Source organism: Choloepus didactylus, chromosome 10 (assembly GCF_015220235.1).
Source record: "Choloepus didactylus isolate mChoDid1 chromosome 10, mChoDid1.pri, whole genome shotgun sequence".
Lineage (NCBI taxonomy): Eukaryota > Metazoa > Chordata > Mammalia > Pilosa > Megalonychidae > Choloepus > Choloepus didactylus.
Window position 1 is genome coordinate 85,332,219 of NC_051316.1, and position 20,380 is coordinate 85,352,598.

The window sequence follows — 20,380 nt, forward strand, 5'->3', positions numbered from 1 at the left end:
CAGGCTGTGCGAACACCTTAATATCTGGCATGGAAGATAGCCTTTCACACACCTGCTGCTAATTGTCTCGGAGCGAGGAAGGCAGTGGTGAGTCAAAAGGGGAAAATAACCACACCCCTTGCAGCCATCTTCCCGGCGGGCTGGGAACGCTCCTGCCCAGCATTGGTGCCACAGCCCAGAGCCGTGCCAAAAAATCCAGTGTGACAGGAAGTGTTTCTAGCAGCATGCGCACACGCCACAATATCGAGCATGGACAATAGCCTTTCATGCACCCACAGCTAATTGTCCCCGAGCTGAGAAGGCGGAGCTGTGCGAAAAGGGGGAAATTAACACACCCCATACAGCCATCCTTACAGCATTCTGGGAATGCACCTACACAGCCCAGCAGCCCAGAACTTCCCTTGAGGGATGGCGCACACTTGTGATGTAGCACACCCTTTGCTTGGCAGAGGCCCCAGAAGGGGGCAGCTTGGAAGAGGGACCCACTCGGAAATCCCAGGACCATATGCCAATACCAAGGACTTGTGGGTCAGCGGCAGAGACAATCTGGTGAGACTGAACTGAAGGTTTAGACTCTTGAAACAGCCTTAAATCTCCAGGAACACCTGGGAGGTTTATTATTAAAGCTGCCCTCCCTCCCTAACTGCTCAGACACATGCCCTACATTCAAGGTGGACAGCACCAACAACACACCCAAACTTGGTGCACCAATTGGACCCCACAAGAATGAGACCCCCACACACCACAAAGCAAAGTTGGGGAGAACTGACTTGAGGGGAATAGGTGATTCACAGACGCCATCTGCTGGTTAGAGAAAGTGTACTCCACCAAGCTATATATCTGACAAATTGGAGATTAGTCTTTGAATAATCCTACATATCCTAAAAGAACCCTATCAAGTAAAGCAAATGTCAAGAGGCCAAAAACAACAGAAAATTTTAAAGCATATGAAAAAAACAGATGATATGGATAACCCAAACCCAGACACCCAAATCAAAAGATCAGAGGAGACATGGTACTTGGAGCAATCAATCAAAGAACTAAAGACAAACAATGAGAGCATGGCATAGGATATAAAGGACATGAAGAAGAGCATGGCACAGGATATAAAGGACATGAAGAAGACCCTAGAAGAGCATAAAGAAGAAATTGCAAGAGTAAATAAAAAAAATAGATGATCTTATGGAAATAAAAGAAACTGTTGACCAAATTAAAAAGATTATGGATACTCATAGTGCAAGACTAGAGGAAGCTGAACAATGAATCAGCAACCTCGAGGGCCACAGAACGGAAAATGAAAGAACAAAAGAAAGATTGGGGAAAAAAATCGAAATGGACCTCAGGGATATGATAGATAAAATAAAATGTCCAAATATAGCACTCATTGGTGTCCCAGAAGGGAAAGAGAAGGTTAAAGGTCTAGAAAGAGTATTCAAGGAAATTGTTGGGGAAAACTTCCCAAACCTTCTACACAATAGAAATACATAAAGCATAAATGCCCAGCAAACTCCAAATAGAATAAATCCAAATAAAACCGCTCCAAGACATATTCTGATCAGAGTGTCAAATACTGAGGAGAAGGAGCAAGTTCTGAAAGCAGCAAGAGAAAAGCAATTCACCACATACAAAGGAAACAACATAAGACTAAGTAGGGACTATTCAGTGGCCACCATGGAGGCGAGAAGACAGTGGCATGACATATTTAAAATTCTGAGAGAGAAAAATTTCCAACCAAGAATACTTTATCCAGCAAAGCTCTCCTTCATATTTGAGGGAGAGCTTAAATTTTACACAGACAAACAGATGCTGAGAGATTCTGCTAATAGAAGTCCTACCCTACTTCAGATACTAAAGGGAGCCCTACCGACAGAGAAACAGAGAAAGGAGAGAGAGATATGGAGAAAGGTTCAGTACTAAAGAGACTCAATATTGGTTCATTAAAGGACAGTAAGAGAGAGAGGGAAAAAATATATCTGACAAACATAAGCCAAAGGATAGGATGGCTGATTCAAGAAATGTCTTCACAGTAATAATGTTGACTGTAAATGGATTAACAATTAAAAGATACAGATTGGCAGAATGGCTCAAAAAATATGAGCCATCAATATGTTGCATCCAAGAGACTCATCTTAGACACAAGGACAGAAAGAAATTGAAAGTGAAAGGGTGGAAAAAATATTTCATGCAAGCTACTACAGCCAAAAGAAAGCAGGAGTAGCAATATTAATCTCAGATAAAATAGACTTCAAATGCAAGGATGTTATGAGAGGCAAAGAAGTCCACTACATACTAATAAAAGGGGCAATTCAACAAGAAGAAATAACAATCATAAATGTTTATGCACCCAATCATGGTGCCACAAAATACATGAGACAAACACTGGCAAAACTAAAGGAAGCAATGGATGTTTCCACAATAATTGTGGGAGACTTCAACACATCACTCTCTCCTATAGATAGATCAACCAGACAAAAGACCAATAAGAAAATTGAAAACCTAAACAATCAGATAAACGGATTTGATTTAACAGACATATATAGAACATTACATCCCAGGTCACCAGGATACACACTCTTCTCTAGTGATCATGGAACTTTCTCCAGCATAGACCATATGCTGGGACATAAAACAAGCCTCAATAAATTTTAAAAAATTGAAATTATTCAAAGCACATTCTCTGACCACAATGGAATACAATTAGAAGTCAATAACCATCAGAGACAGAAAATTCACAAACACCTGGAGGTTAAACAACACACTCCTAAAATAAATGGTTTATAATGTAGAATGTAGGAGAACTAGCAATACAGAACAATTAATGAAGGGGGAATGATAACCCAATGAGAACAGATAAGCTATCGTGGGTAAATTTAACGTTCTGGGAATGCCCAGGAATGACTATGGTTTGTTAATCTCTGATGGGTATGGTAGGAACAAGTTCACAGAAATGTTGCTATATTAGGTTATTTTCTTGGGGTAGAGTAGGAACATGTTGGACTCCCTTGTTATGGCTTGTTTGAAATTTTTTTTATTGAATGTTTTTAAAATTTTTTTAATATAGTTGATTTAAAAAAAAAAAAAAGAATTAATTAAAAAAAATGAAAAAAATATGCAGAGCCCCCTTGAGGAGCTGGTGGAGAATGCAGGGGTGTTGGGCTCCCCCACCTTGATTGTTGCTGATGTGCTCACAGACATAGGGGACTGGTGGTTTGATGGGCTGAGCCCTCTACCACAGGACTTGCCCTTGAGAAGACTTTCTGCAAAGGAGAGGCTAGGCCTCCCTGTAATTGTGCCTAAGAGCCTCCTCCCGAATGCCTCTTTGTCACTCAGATGTGGCCCTCTCTCTCTAGCTAAGCCAACTTGGCAGGTGAAATCACTGCCCTCCCTGCTACATGGGATATGACACAGGGCAGTGAATCCCCCTGGCAATGTGTAATATGACTCCTGGGGAGCAATCTAGACCCGGCATCGTGGGAAGGAGAACATCTTCTTGACCAAAAGTGGGATGTGAAAGGAAATGAAATAAGCTTCAGTGGCAAAGAGATTCCAAAAGGAGCCAAGAAGTCACTCTGGTGGGCACTCTTACACACAATATAGACAACCCTTTTTAGGTTCTAATGAATTGGAATAGCTAGCAGTAAATACCTGAAATTATCAAACTACAACCCAGAACCCATGAATCTTGAAGACGATTGTATAAAAATGTAGCTTATGAGGGGGTGACAATGTGATTGGGAAAGCCATATGGACCACACTCCCCTTTGTCTAGTTTATGGATGGATGAGTAGAAAAATGGAGGAATTAAAAAAAAAAAAAAAAGAAAGAAAAGTGTTCTTTTTTAATTTAATTGTTCTTTTTCACTTTAATGTTTATTCTTGTTATTTTTGTGTGTGTGGTAATGAAAATGGTCAGAAATTAATTTTGGTGATAAATGCACAACTAAATAATGGTACTGTAAACAATTGAATGTATGCTTTGTTTTGTATGATTGCATGATATGTGAATATATTTCAATAAATATGAAATAAAAAAAATTAAACCTCATGGTAACCACAAGGAAAATAAATGAAAAATATATTCAGATAGAAGTGAGACAGTGTTAAATATGGTACAACACAAAAAAAGCAAATAAATATAAAAATCAGCTTTAACAGAAGTGTGGGACAAAAAAAGGTATAGGACTTACAAAGACCTGTATTATCAGTAGTGACTTTAAGTGTAAATTATTAAACTCTCCAATCAAAAGGCATAGATTGGCAGAATGGATAAAAAACATGACCCAACTATATGCTGTCTGCAAGAGAATCACCTTAAAGTCAAAAATAGAGGTAGGTTGACAATGAAAGAAAAATATATATATGCCATGTAAGTAGTAACCAAAAGAGAGCGGGGGTGGCTATACTTATATCAGATAAAATAGACTTTAAGTCAAAAACAATTACAAGGGACAAATATGGTCATTATGTACTGATAAGGGCAATTCAACAGGGAAGATGTAACAATTATAAATATATATGCACCTAACAGCAGAGTCCCAAAATATATGAAGCAAATACTGATAGATATGAAAGTAGAACTTGATGATTCTACAGTAATAGTAGCAGACTTTAACACTCCACTCTCAATAATGGGTAGAACAACAAGCCAGAAGATGAATAAGGAAGTACAGGACTTGAATAATACACTAAACCAAGTAGAACTAAGAGACATATATAGAACACTGCACCCCACAAAAAACAGAATGTACATTCTTCTTGAGTGCACATGGATCATTCTCCAGGATAGACGATATGTTGGGTCACAAAACAATTCTCCATAAATTCAAAAATTTTGAAATCATACAATGTATAATCTCTGAGCACAATGGAATGAAGCTAGAAATCAATAACCGAGGTAGAAAAGGAAAATTCATTAATGTGGAAACCAAACAACATTCTCTTAAATAACCAACAGGTTAAAGAGGAAATCAGCTAATTTCTATTAGAAATTAGAAAATAACTTCAGGTAAATGAAAATGCAAATATAACTTACCAAAACTATGGGATGCAGCAAAGGCAGTGCTGAGAGGAAAATGTATAGCTCTGAATGCTTACATTAAAAAAGAGGAAATACTTCAAATCCAAGACCTAATCGCAAAACTGGAAGAACTGGAAAAAAAGAACAAACCAAAATCCAAAGCAAGCAGAAGGAAGGAAATAACAAAGATTGGAGTGTGAATAAATGAAATAGAGGACAAAAATCCCAATAGAATCAACAAAATCAAAAGTTGGTTCCTTGAAAAGATAAAAAAAAAATTGAAAAACCTTTAGCCAAATTGACCAAAAAAAGAGAGAAGATACAAATAACGAACATCAGAAATGAAAAGGGGGACATTACTATTGACCCTGCTGAAATAAGGACTGTAAGAGGATATTGTGAACAACTGTATGCCAATAAATAAGGTAAACTAGACAAAATGGACAAATTCTTAGAAACTCACAAACTACCTATATTGACTCTAGAAGAAATAGATCTCAACAAACCAATTTCTGATAAAGACCTGGAATCAGTAATCAAAAACCTCCCAACAACAACAACAACAAAAAAAACCCAAGACCAGATGGCTTCACGGGGAATTGTCTCAAACATTCCAAGAAGCCTTAACTCCAATTCTATTCAAACTCTTCCAAAAATTGGAAGAGGAGGGAACACTCCCTAATTCATTCTACAAGGTTCACATCACCCTCATACCAAGGCCAGATAAAGATACTACAAGTAAAGAAAACTAAAGACTAGTATCTCTTATGACTATAGATGCAAAACTCCTAAACAAAATACTAACAAACCAAATCCAACAACATATTAAAAGAATTATACACCATGATCAAGTGGGATTTATTCCTGGTATGCCAGGTTGGTTCAACATAAGAAAATCAATTAATGTAATACACCACATTAACAGAATGAAAGAAAACAGAAACAGAAGATCATCTCAATTGCTGCAGAAAAGACATTTGACAAAATACAGAACCCCTTCATGATAAAGACACCTAGAACACTAGGAATAGAAGGAAACGTCCTCAAAATGATAAGGGCCATATATGGAAAGCCACAACATCATACTTAATGGTGAAAGACTAAAAACTTTCTAAGACCAGGATGCCCATTCTCACCAGTGTTGTTCAGCATTATACAAGGAAGTTCTTGCTAGAGCAGTTAGGCAAGAAAAAGAAAAGGCATCCAGATGGGAAAGGAAGAAGTAAAACTTTCACTGTTTGCAGATGATATGACCCTATATAAAGGAAAATCCTGAAAAAATCTACAACAAAGCTCCTAGAGATGATAAATGAATTCAGAAAAGTGGCAGGGTACACGATCAACACCAAAAATCAGTAGTGTTTCTATACACATGTTCTGATTTGCTAATGCTACCGGAATGCAAAACACCAGAAATGGATTGGCTTTTATAGAAGGGGGGTTATTTGGTTACACAGTTACAGTCTTAAGGCTATAAAGTGTCCAAAGTAATGCATTGACAGTTGGGTACCTTCACTGGAGGATGGCCAATGGTGTCCAGAAAACCTCTGTTAGCTGGGAAGGCACGTGGCTGGCTTCTGCTTGCTCCCAGGTTGTGTTTCAAAATGACATTCTACAAAATGTCTGCATCAGCTTCCAACGGCTGTCTTCAAAATGTCTGTCTCAGCTACAGCAGTGACCTCCTTATGCCTGAGTTTATATAAGGCTCTAGTAAACTAATCAAGGCCCACACTGAATGGGCATGGCCACACCTCCATGGAAATTATCCAGTCAGAGCTATCACCTTCCGCTGGGTGGGTCACTTCTACACAGAAACACTGAACCAACAGGTTCCAGCATAATCCACATTAATACATATGCCCACACAAGATTACATTAAAGAATATAGCTTTTTCTGGGGGACATAATATTTACAAACCAGAACAACATGCAGTGAACAACTGGAGGAAGAAATCAAGAAAAAAATTCCATTCACAATAGCAACGAAAGAATCAAATCTAGGAATAAATCTAACCAAGGATATAAAGGACTTGTACAAGAAAACTACAAAACATTCCTAAAAGAATTAGAAGACTTAAGTAAATGGAAGGACATTCCATATTCATTGGATGGAAGACTAAATATCGTTAAGATGTCAATACTACCCAAAGCAATTTATAGACTCAGTGCAATCCCAATCAAAATTTCAACAACTTTCTTTGCAGAAATGGAAAAACCAGTCATTGTATTTATTTTTAAGACTAAAATGACTAAAATAGTCTGATGAATAAAGCTATCTTGAAAAAGAATGAAGTTGGAGGACTCATACTTTCTGACTTTGAAGCTTATTACAAAACTAGTGGTCAAAACAGCATGATGCTGGCACAAGGACAGACATAAACCAATGGAATCAAATTAAGAGCTCAGAAATCAATCCTCACATTTATGACCAAGTGATTTTTGACAAGGTGTCAAAGACCACTCAGTTGGGAAAGAACAGTCTCTTCCACAAGTGGTGTTGGGAAAACTGGATGTCCATATGCAAGAGAATGAAGAAGGACCCCTACCTCACACCTTATACAAAAACTAACTCAAAATGGATCAAAGACCTAAATATAGGAACTACAACTATCAAACTCCTAGAAGAATATGTAGGGAAGCATCTTCAGGACCTTGTGTTACACAATGATTTCTTAGACTTTATAACCAAAGCACAGCAAGAAAAGAAAAAATAGATAAATGGGACCTCATGAAAATTAAAAATTTTTGTGCCTCAAAGGACTTTATCATGAATGTAAAATGACAACCTACACAATGGGAGAAAATATTTGGAAACCACATATATGATAAAGGTTTAATATCCAGAACATATAAAGCAATCTTTCAGCTTAACAACAGAAAGACAAACAACCCAATTAAATAATGGGCAAAATGTGTGAATAGACATTTCTCCAAAGAACATATACAGATAGCCAGAAAACACATGAAGAAATGCTCAACATCATTAGCCATTAGGGAAATGCAAATCAAAACCATTTTACACCCATTAGAATGGCTGCTATTAACAAAATGGAAAATGGCAAGTATTGAAGAGGTTGCAGAGAAATAGGAACACTCATTCATTGCTGGTGGCAATGTAAAATGATACAGCCACTGTGGAAAAGTTTCGCGGTTCCTCAAAAAGCTAAATATAGAACTACCATATGACCCGGGAATCCCATTACTTGGTATACACCTAAAAGAAATGAAAGCAGGTATTTGTACACTGATGTTCATAGCAGCATAATTCACAGTTGCCAAAAGATGGTAGCAATCTATGTGATCATCAACTGATGAATGGATAAACAAAATGTGATATATACATACAATGGAATATTATTCAGCTGTAAAAAGGAATGAAGTCCTGATGCCTTTGACAACATGGAAGAACCTTGTGGGCATTTTGCAGAGTGAAATAAGCCAGACACAAAAGGTCAAATATTGTATGATCTCCCTGATTTGAAACAATTAGAATAAGCGAACTCATAGGGTCAGTATCTAGAATATAGGTCACCAGGGTACAGGGTGTGGATAGGGAATGGGAATTTAGGGTTTAAAATATGCTGAGTTCCTATTTGGAATGACGGACATGTTTTGGTAACAGGATGGTGGTGATTGGAGCACAACGTTGTGAATGCAATTAACAACACTGAAATATATACCATATAAAAGGGGAAATGTTAGGTTAAATGTATGATAACAGAATAAAAAATTTCTCTAAATCCATAGAACTACACTAAACAGTGAACCGTAAGTTAAACCATAGACTTTAATTAATAGTACAATTATTAAAATGTGCTGTCATTGGTTGTAGCAAATGTGCCACACCAATGCAAGGTATTCTTGTTGTGGTAGTATTTGGAAATCCTGTATTTTATGCATAATTTTTCTATAAACCCACAACTTCTTTAATAAAGGGAAAAAAACCCTACATCATAAAAAAAAAAAAAAAATCTGCCAGTGCATTTCACCAAATGAAGAGAATAAAGGAAATAAAGTCATAGGCATCTTAATTGATGCAGGAAAAAAGCATTTGACAAAATTCAACCACCATTCACGATTTTTAAGTTCTCAGCAAACTAGAATAGAAAGAAATTTTCCCAATTTGATAAGGACATTTACAAAAATCCTACAGTTAACATCAAAGACATGAAACCTATCCCAGAATAGGGAACTCTCACTCTTAGCACTTCTATTAAACATTATACTGGAGTTCCTAGCTCGTGCAGTAAGATAATAAAAAGAAATAAAAGGCATAAAGATTGGAAAGGAAAAAAAACTAATAAATGAGTTTAACAAAATCACACAGTACAAAGTTAATACAAAAGCAATAAATAATAGAAAATGGAAGTTTTAAAACAATACCAGTTTATACAACTGCATCAAAAAGCATGAAATACTTAGGGATAAATGTAATGAAAGGTGTAAGAACTCTACACTAAAAACTAAAAAATTTTGCAAAGAGAAATGAAAGATTCTAAATTAATGAGGAAAGATACTATATTCATGGATTAGAAAAGTTAATATTGTTAAGATGTCAATTCTCCCAAAATTTATCTTTAGATTCAATACAATCCCAATCAAAATCCCAGCAAGCTTTTTCAACTAAAAATTGCCAAGCTAATTCTAAAATTCATATGAAAACACAAAGGACCTAGAATTGCTAAACAATCTTGATAAAGAACAAATTTGGAGGATGTCTTGGTTTCTTACTGCTGCTCTAACAAAGTACCAGAAACTGGGTGGCTTAAAACAACAGAAATTTGCTGTCCAAAATCAAAGTGTTGGCAGGCCCATGTTTCCTCTGAAGTCTGCAGGGTTCTGCAGTGGCTTGCTGGCAATCTGTGGCAGTCGTTGGCTTGTGGCATGACTCAGTCTCTGCCTCCAGACATGGCCATCTCTCTGTGTCTTTGTCTGTGTCTAAATTTCCTCTCTTTATAAGGACACTAGTCATTGGATTTGGGCCTATCCTAATCTGGTTTGGCCTGATCTTAACTAGTAGCATCTTCAAAGTTGTTATTTCCAAATATGATCACATTCATAAGACTAAGGGTTAGGATTTGAAATAGGATTTGAAAATATGTTTTTTGGGGACACAATTTGATCCATGATGGTTTGCATGGATTGCCAGCAAGCCACCACTGGAACCCTACAGACTTCAGAGAAAGCACAGCCCTACTGGCACCTTGATTCCAAACTTCTAACTTCCAGAATGATGAGATAAAAAATTGTCTGTTATGCTACTAGTTTGTGAGTACTTTATCATGGCAGCCATAGGAAACTAAGACGGAGGACTTCGTTTCTGATTTCAAGACTTATTGTAAAGTGACAAATTAAAACAATGTGATATTGGCATAAGGAGAGATAAATAGATCAAATATAGAGACTAGAATAGACCAACACATACAGTAAATTGATTTTCAGCTAAGGTAGCAAAGCAATTCAATGTAAAAAGAAACATCTTTTCAACAAATGGTACTAGAACAATTGAATATCTACATGAAAAATAAAAGAACCACAACCTCTGTTTCATATCATACACAAAAATTAATTGAAGATGGATCATAGAACTAAACATGAAAACTAAAAATATAAAGCTTCTAGAAGAAAGCATAGAATATCTTTACAATCTTGGGGTAGGCAGAGATTTTCTAGACAGGACACAATGTATTAGCCATAAAAGAAATAAAACAAAAATAATGAATTGGACTTCAACAATAAAGTGGTAGGTTGAATTATGCACTCAAGAGAAAACATGTTCTTAATCTTAACCATGCCACATTCCTATGGATGTTAACCCACTGTCAGTAGGACCTTTTGAAGATATTATTTTTAGTTAAGCTGTAGCTCAACTGAAGCAGGGTGGGCCTTAAACTGGATAACTGGAGGCCTTATAAGGAGAACCAGGAAGTCCCTCAAAGACAAAGGAGAGGATATCACCATGCGCATACGGACAGAAAAGCCAAAGAACTCCAGGAAGCGCCAGCATCAGAACACAAAGATATCATTGCCCTTTTCATTGTCGTTCTCACAAAAGTGTAGAGTGGAATTTTCTAGAGGCTATATATATCACAACAGATTGAATGCAGAAGCAGATATGAAAATCCAGCTTTTATAAAGCCAGATATTAAAGAGATTTCCAAAGCTGTCAAACAGTCCTACCTTCTCATAATTGTCTTTGTTTTTGAAAATATAGTTATTTTTCATGCAATGGGATTATAATTTTTAATGAATTAATAACTAGTTTAAAGTTTTCTCTATTTTCATTTCTAATATGGTCAATATTGATAGATATAATCCACATAAACAAAAGGTTTTGGGGAAGCCAATAATTTTGCAGAGTGTAAATGGGTACTGACATCAAAAACTTTGAGAATCACTAGAATGAACAAATTGTAGTATTTGCGTATGATGAAATGCTACTCTGCAATAAAAAGGGACAAACTATTTATATATACAACAACATGGTTGAATCTCAAAAAGATTTTGTTTAGATAAACAAGCCACACCCAAAAGAATATAATACACTATGTTTCCACAAATATGAAGTTCTAGAATAGGCAAAATTAATCTGTGGTGATATAAATGGCCTCTGGGATGAAGTGGGGGAGGGGACATTGACTGTGCAGGGGCACAAGGGAACTTTCTGGCATGATGGAAGTGTTTCTTACTTGATTTGTATGTGGCTACAGGTATGTACACCTTTGTCAGTTCTCATTAAACTATACCCATAAAATCTGTGCTTTTTTTTTTTTTTTTAGTAAATTATACCTCAATTTTAAAAGCTTAGACTCATAATATTTATTTTGTGAAATGAAAGAAATGGAAAGGTCTGGAGATAATAGTCCTATCCAGGGCACTTTAAAATTTTAAACTGCCTCACAAAAATCTATATTAAAAAGAAAACATGCAGTCAGATTCTTAATGTTAGTGTCTATTTTAACAGACACTACAATTATTGTACAGCCATACAATTGAAAGCCATCAAACAATTTGATGACTTATATATGCTTTCTTCTTTAAGAAAATCAGACTTTTCTGGTGCGTTAACGTGAGGATTTTACAGTTGATTCTCTCTGAAAATAAATCACTTCTTGATTCCTTCTGGACTTTTTTCTCTTTAGGCCAACAGAACTTTTCAGGAGTTGTAATGCTCAGTCAGATCAAGGAGCCATGAATGACATGAAGCTGTGGGAAAAAGGAAGCATTAAAATGCCATTTATAAACATACCTGTTCTTGACATTAAAAAGTGTCAGCCAGAAATGTGGAAAGCAGTAGCTTGTTCACTGCAGATTAAACCTTGTCATACTAAATCCCAGGGAAGTATTATTTGCAAGTAAGTTTCTTTCATCATAATGATTCTCTAGTTTTGGTTCAGACCCTTCTTAATTTATCCACTGTCTACCTCTAGAGTTTTCTCTCCCACAACTTCCCTTGGCCCATTTCCCCCACATGCCAAATGCTTTTCCACTTTTTCCCCCTTTGCTTGAAATTCCCTTCCCCATCTCTGCTTGCTCATAGCCTGCCTGTTCTTGGCCCTTCTCAAATACCAATATTCCTGTGCAATATTCCCAGATTTCTCCAGTTAATAGTAATCTATCCTTACTACAAATTTTTATAGAACTATAGTTGTACTTTTCTTATAGTATTTACTCAATTTAAGAAACATTTGAGTACCTTCAATGTGCAACTCAATTTTATTTTTATATTTTACTTTGTTTACTTGCCGTATATTGTTAGACTTCACTTTCCTTGAGGAGCTCCTTCTTCTTCTTTGTGCCTTCTTCCCCCCTTGTATCCTCTTTCCTCTTTTCCTCTCCTTCAGGAATTAGCATAACCCTGACACACAATAGATAAACCATAGATGTTTGATGAGTGAATATAGCCATTAGGGCCTGTTCCTAGTAAACATTTTGTGAACGATTTGCTTAGGAGATCTAGGACAAAGTAAAGATGGAACTGCTATGGTGCTTTCACTTCATAGTAATCTATGTCAGCATCTCTTCAGGTATGTTTTCCAGAAAGTTTTTGTAGAACCAAGTTAATAACCAGCCCCTAAGTTGTCATGTGGCTCAGGACTGCTGGATACTTGGTGACTGATTGCAGATTACTTCAACCTTAAACAGGGCCCAGAGCTATTGTCTGACGTGACTTGGGGATAACTTAAGTGGGGGAGATAATGGGTGACAGGGAAGAGGCGGGTGGAAAATTTGTAGACTCAGCACAAAAAACTTACAGGAGAGTCAAATGACTCTTGAAGACAGAGAAAATTTTAAAGTGGTAGAGAATCCATTTGTTATAGCCCAAATACTTTAATGTTGATAACTAATAAGATATTTCTTAAAAAGAAAAAAGAAAAAGCAGGTATAAGGTCCTGAAAGTAAGATGTATGGTTTAATTTCCTAATTTAATTTCCTTTCAAAAGGAGTGAAAAGCCACATTGTTGGTATTAACAGTAAGTCTAAGTATAAAATTTGATCAAGGCCTTTGATCTCAGATAAGAGAAAGTTAGGGATATTTTAATAGTGAAATACATTATTTACTATTCAACCTGGGGTCCCCTATGATTCCTGTTCTCTGCTGCCATACTTAACAAGAACCAACGGTGAAACGTTGTTAAGTTATGAGAACTCAAAATGGATATTAACTAGACAAGATGAGAAGGTCCCTTGAAACCTAAATTTGTGTATATTTTTCTTTTCAAGATCAGATTGTGTAGAGATTCTCAAAAAATGTGGAGACCAAAATAAATTTCCTGAAGACCACACAGCTGAAAGTATTTGTGAGCTTTTATCACCTACAGATGACCTGGAGAATTGTATACCTTTGGATACATACCTCAGTAAGTCCTTTTTTTGTTTTGTTTTGTTTTGTTTTTGTTTTTTTAGATTTCAAACACTTTTCTCTTCCATCTCTGCTGTTCCATCTGATCTGGGAGCTAAGCATCTGTCTGTTGAGAGCGTATAGTTTAATGATACTATCTCAATCACAGACCCTTATCTTATTTAGTTTGACTTCTCTGGCCCAAGAATTCTCATCATAAAATATATAAATAGAAGTAATTGTAACTCTTGATTTTCCCTTAGTTCAAGTTTCTTGTCTTGACTCTTGAAAAAATAATCTTAGAAAATGGCACAGAATTAGTACTAAACTAGTTTTTCATTATATCAGTCTGAGTAGCTAGTGAAGTGTTGTTAATCAGGTATCTTAAGAGATGAGTCAGGGGCCTGCATTCTCAGATAACCATCTCCATATCATTTGTGTCCTTGCCATGATTTGAGCAAGATTCCCCAGGGAATCTCCAGCTTTTCATCATCAGAGTTTCAGTGGACCTGAACCAGGCATTGACTCAGACTTACCCAAACAGGAGGAAGCAATAATGATCTGGGTTAGTTCATGGAAATGGAACTTATCTCACTGCTTCACCTTCTCTCTGCCAAATACTTTTGCCAAAAGCTAGAAGAATAAGTTGGTGTCTCATTAAGGGATCCTGGATCCAAGCTCCTTGGCAGCAAGGTGACTAGTTATGATGGCACCCAGAGGACAAGTCATTAGAATAAGGGAAGTGTTTAGGCTGCCACCAGAGGGCATTAGTGCCATGAGCTGGTTGGAAAGGCAGACAGTGAATTCAGCTCCTGCTTTTTTGTCTTCCTGTGTCAGATAGAAAGTTCAGCTACATGTAATAGAACCACCAATATAAGTAAAAGAAAGCTAAGGAGTAAACAGTCCAGGGCTGTTATGGTAGCTCCATTATTATCAGGAATCCAGGCCCCTGCTGTCTTTCTCCACCATCCTTAGCTCTTAGCTTCCTCATCAAGTTTACTTTATCATCATAATGTGGCAGCTAGAGTTCTAGCAAGCATATCCCAGTTCCTGACAGTAAAAAGGAAGGGACAGTGCAAACAATTCCTTAATCTCATTGGCCATCCCTAGTTGTAAGGGAGCCTGGGAAATATTATCTATTTAGCTGGGTCCATTGCCACCCTAAGTAAAATTGGGGTCCTATTAGTAAGATGGAAGAGAAGAGTGGATACTAGATTTGCAGCTGGTAATATCTGCCACATTTTCTCAGGACCAACAAATTCTGTCCCTTAGCCTTTGTGATCATTATAGCAAAAAAGAGCATTAGCTGAGAATATAGACCTCTGTGACTTTGAACTGTTCTCTTCATCTTTTTGAGCCTCATCTTCTCTACTTGTAAAACGATTGGACTGGATGAGACAATCTCCAAGACCCCTTACACTTCTATTAGTCTTAGATTCTGAGTCTGGCCTAATAAACCAAATAAACAAAACTAATGTATTCACAACCATAGACTATATTAGAGCAATCAAATAGATACGTAGAAAATTGAAGAAATTTTCTTTTTATTTCAGTACTCTTCAAATATCACAATACTTTATATTATGGGAGACTCTTGGTCATTATTTAACAAGTTAAATATAATCACAGTATAGGGTCCATCTTACCATAATAAATTATTATCATTTATGGTAAAATGTGCCACATTATTCCTCTGAGATACAAGCAACTGTTGGGCCACCCTATTCAAAGTACACCTGTCGCTTTTCATCCACTTCCACTACTTATTACTATATGACTTTTATATATATATATAGAGAGAGAGAGAGAGAGTCTATTTATTGTCTGTTTCCCCTTTCTCTACCAGAACATAAACATGTAAACTCCACGTTAGAGACTTATCTCTTTTGTTCACCATTATATTTTCTATGCTTAAATCTTGCCTGGAGTATTGTAGGTATTAAATAAATAAATATATGCATGTATGTTTATGCTAAATTCACAAGTGATCAGACAATCTGAGTGGTTTAATAGTTTACTAGAATCAGGCCTTACTTTATGCTCATGAGGTCTCCATTTTTTTCCAGCTGTGATTAATTCAGATAATTTAATACCTCTTTTACTCTTCTGGTTTGGTTAAATTGATCTGTTATTGGCTTTTCAGGGCCAAGTGCTTTAGGTAACATTGTAGAGGAGGTGACTCATCCCTGTAACCCAAATCCTTGCCCCGCTAATGAGCTCTGTGAGGTAAACCGAAAAGGATGTCTATCTGGAGATCCCTGCCTTCCATACTCTTGTGTGCAAGGTAAGAGATGGGTTGGTGTGGAATGAATATGGATATTTACTGCTGATGTTTCTTTTTTCTTCTTTCTTTCCTCTCTCTCTCTTTTTGCTTTTTGTTGTTGTTTTTTGTTTTTTGTTTTTTAGTGCTTAATACAAATAGACTTACTCTGGAGGTCAGAAGTTTCACTGGGCTAAAATGTAGGTATTAACAGAGCTAATACCTTCCAGAGGATCTAGCGGAGAATCCATTCCTTGTGTTTTCCAGTTTCTAGAGGCTTCCACATTCTTGCTGGTGGCCATTTTCTGTGCCAGTATCACATCACTCCAACCTTGGTTTCTGTTGTCATAGCTCCTTCTCTGACTCTCCTGCCTTTCTCTTTCCCTTATAAACACTGTTGTGATTATACTGGCCCATCCATATAATACAGGATAATCTCCCTATTTCAAGATCTTTAATTTAATCACATCTGCAAATTCTCTTTTGCTGTGTAAGGTAACATATTCACAGGTCCTGGGGATTAGGACAGGGACATTTTGAGGGGTTGTTACTCTGGCTACCAAAGCCCCTAAGCTTGTTTGCCTAGGGTGAGATGCCTCTGCAACATTGACAAGGTCATGTTTCAGACCCCAAGCGGCAGAGCCTACTTCCTGGTGTTTCATTGTAGAGATTATCTTTAGAGTGAGGTTACAAAGGACTTTATTTTCTACATTATAGTTTTCTGCAATTGTCTTAGTTTCCTGGCTGCTAAAACAAATACCATACAATGGATTGGCTTACACAATGGGAATTTATTGGCTCATGATTTTGAGGCTAGGGGAAGTACAAAATCAAGGCATCATCTAGGTGTTACTTTTTCCTTGAAGACTGGAATTCTGAGGCTGGCTGCTGGTGATCCTTGGTCCTTGGCTTTTCTGTCACGTGACAGTGTACTTGACAGTGTCTTCTCCTTTCTCCTCTGGGTGCCATTGACTTTGGCTTCTTCCTGTAGCTTTTTTCTCTCTATCTTTGGGGTATATGTCTTAATCATCACCATTCCACAGAACATCAGATTTTTATTTGAGAGGAAATGTTTTTGGCCAGTGTGCCAAAACAAATTCCCTAATTTGGTGGGAAATTCTATTACATAGTCTTTTATAGCCACACATTACCTAGAAGACTTTGTGAAATACATCAGGTCATAAAACAGGGTCACAGAACAATACTGTCTCTCTCAGACAATTTTTGTTTGTACAGGTTGCAAATTGGGAGAGGCTTCTGATTTCATCGTCCGTCAAGGGACACTAATTCAGGTGCCATCTTCTGCAGGGGAAGTTGGTTGTTATAAAATTTGTTCATGTGGACAGAGTGGACTCTTAGAAAATTGTATGGAGATGCACTGTATAGACCTCCAGAAATCTTGTATTGTTGGAGGAAAAAGAAAAAGTAAGTCTTGAAACATATTTCTTATTTATTTTTTGTTTTTAATATGAAATTAGTTATCTTAACTTTGTAGGAAAAACATTGGATGGATTCTCATCAGAGTAAGCTCTACAAATCAGATACTCCAGGACAGTATTTTTCAAACTATACCCTACAGGGTGCTAACCTAAGGAACCCTCTTAGAAGCCTCCTCAAGAAGGGGCTAATAGCTAATAATAATTAATGAATACTTGCTGAATATTAACCGTGTGCCAAGCATTATGTTAAATCTTGGCCTGTATTATCACATTTCATCCTCCCAGTTACCTTCTGAAGAGGTACCATGTCTTCCCCACCTCACAAATGAGGAAACTGATGCTCAGAGAGGTCACCCAGCTAGTAAGCGACCAACATGGGATTCAGCCCTAGGCCTATTTGCCTCAAAAGCCCATGTCCTTCACAGGCAAGGCACAGGTTCTGCTCTCAGCTCTCACCATCCCTTCCCCAACTATGCTCCCCCTACCCCCATCATCAGAAGTGATACTCAAGTTTTGATATCACAGAGAGCAAACAGGGGGATGGGAACTACTCTGTGATTAGGGGTTGGGAAAGAGCACATTAAAAAGTACCACCCTTTGATCGTGTTCTCTTAAAGTCTTGGGGTCTTGCTTTCTCGCTGCTTCTTTAACCATTTTTGCCATAGTTTACAATTGTCATGTCCCTGTATGACCTTAAAATTTGTGAAAGAATGCCACGTTTTAGAATGTGCTCCCTGACCCACCAGCTTACTCTGCTACCCCACCGTTATCCTCTTCTCCCTACCTCATTAACCAAAATAGTTCAGCTTTTATATGCTTCTTTGTTTACCCTCTGTGTGTGATCTTATTTGAAAGAGTGCTCTTGGCTAAAAAGAGCTTTCCAACTTCTGCCTTAGAGCAAATCAGGTATTTGTTTCGTAGTCCATATTCTGCTTCGCTAAAATGTGGAGATGGGTACCTTGTATCACAGAAAATATCTGAGGAAAAACAAATTCATTCCTTCCATAGACTGTCACTGACAAAATGCCTGTTCTGTACGAAAGAACATGTTACTCCCTTGCAGAGCTGAAACTGTGATGGAGTACTTGGGATAGGTTTTATATAAGATGAGAGAGAATTTGAATCACAAAAAGGAGCAGACCAAGTGTTCATTCCTGTAAGTGTACCAGGGGAGACTTCGGCCCAAAGCTAGCATCAGGTCTGGTCCTAGAGAGATGAGCAAAGTTCCAAAAGGAGTAGCAGAGTAGGCAGAAGAGGCAGCCCAAAACATTCTCTGAAAATAGGGAAAAATCTGGTGAGACTTCTGGTGAGAATAGGGGTTTGGAGGTGTATGGTGGAGATAAATACAAAAATACCAATATCTCCAATTTAATTCCTTGGTTTGAATACTCAGAAGTAGGCTTCCAAGAATTTCCATTTTTAAGCTTTTTAAACTATTGTTTTTTATTTATGCTCTATTTCTAAATGTGTGATACAGGTCAACATTTTATTTCTCTTTCTCTCAGGTCATGGAACAACCTTTAATATCGACTGCAATGTCTGTTCTTGTTTTGCTGGCAATTTGGTGTGTTTTACCCGCCTCTGCTTCAGTGAGCACACCTCCGAAGATGACCGTCGCACCTTCACAGGTAACTGTGGTCACCCAGGGGCTGTCCTCAGCAGGCTGTCATTCGTTCAGACTCATTTTTCCCCAACAGATGAGACTGACACTACTTCTCAAAGTGGGTTTAACTGCAAATATACACAATAAAATAAATACGGAATCTGAGAGCAAGATACTTTCCCTCACTGGATCTCAGTTTCTTCCTATATGAATTGAAGGCATTGAACTAAGTCATTTCTTAGTGTATATTCTATAATTCCGTGAGTCAAAAAGAGCAGGGCCAGTGATTGGGATGGTTTTAGTTAAATGGATGTTTTTTACCAGGTAAAATAACCTATTTACCCCACCATTGTGGTTTAAAATATCCATGTATTTTCTAAGTTTGTTTCTGTTCTAATGTTTTTCTCACCACCTTCTTTCTTTACCTACCTTAGCTTACCAGTTCATTTAGGCTCCCACAAAGAGTAATATCCCAGTATACTACTTTCTTAACTTTACTGTGCTTTATGCTACTGGTGTTATGCAGCTCTATACCAGCTACATATACCAGTAAGTGGAGAGGCCCACGAGCTGGGATGCTCTTCTCTGGAGAGGAAGCTGCAGTTGCTAACAGCAGCAGCATAGTCTGCTGGTATCCACTGGTATCTGCTTTCGCCCAGAGCTGAAATACCTTTGGTTCTGGGTTAAGAGGAGCCGGTAGCTGCTGTTGCTCCATTTCGTGCTGCTGCAGTGGCAACTTGATTCTTCCTTCCCTGGAGTTAGTATTACACAAGGAGTGGGGTGGGGGCAGGGATGGGGGAAACAGAACAGAGACTGACCGCCCTGCCTCTGCAGTCCATTGGAAATCAAAAGGAGATCAGAAATAAAATGAAAGCTGGACTGTTGGGGAGGTGGATGCAGGACTAATTCCACCCCATCCTCTATCCACCTCTAATGAGTAGCAGCCATCACTGCTCCTTTATTATTGTCCTTTGACTGCTCTCCTCTGACAAAGGCAATTCATTTTACTTAGGAAGCCACAGAGGAGTGTGGGTATGAAACTCCAAAGATTAACACTAAGGATTTACAGGGGAAACATTTTTTTTAATATACATTTATATATAAATGTTTTTGAAAGGTGAACTTTACATCTAACAGGACTCTTTTTCCCTGTAGCTGTGTAGCCCCTAGAGTCCTGGAATAAATCAAATTAATATTAAGGAATCCTATGGCTAAAGAAT

The 20,380-nt window shown here is 37.5% G+C and overlaps 1 protein-coding gene across 3 annotated transcripts in view; it reads left to right on the forward strand.

The window, feature by feature from the left end:
• Window positions 1-20,380, forward strand: part of RECK (reversion inducing cysteine rich protein with kazal motifs) — a 115,724-nt gene that overhangs the window by 61,258 nt on the left and 34,086 nt on the right. For all 3 annotated transcript variants that reach the window (XM_037797618.1, XM_037797619.1, XM_037797621.1), the window contains 5 exons: window positions 12,159-12,371; window positions 13,741-13,877; window positions 16,002-16,142; window positions 17,355-17,543; window positions 19,063-19,185. In XM_037797618.1, coding sequence (XP_037653546.1) covers window positions 12,159-12,371; window positions 13,741-13,877; window positions 16,002-16,142; window positions 17,355-17,543; window positions 19,063-19,185 — 803 coding nt within the window. The remainder of the gene's footprint in view (window positions 1-12,158; window positions 12,372-13,740; window positions 13,878-16,001; window positions 16,143-17,354; window positions 17,544-19,062; window positions 19,186-20,380) is intronic.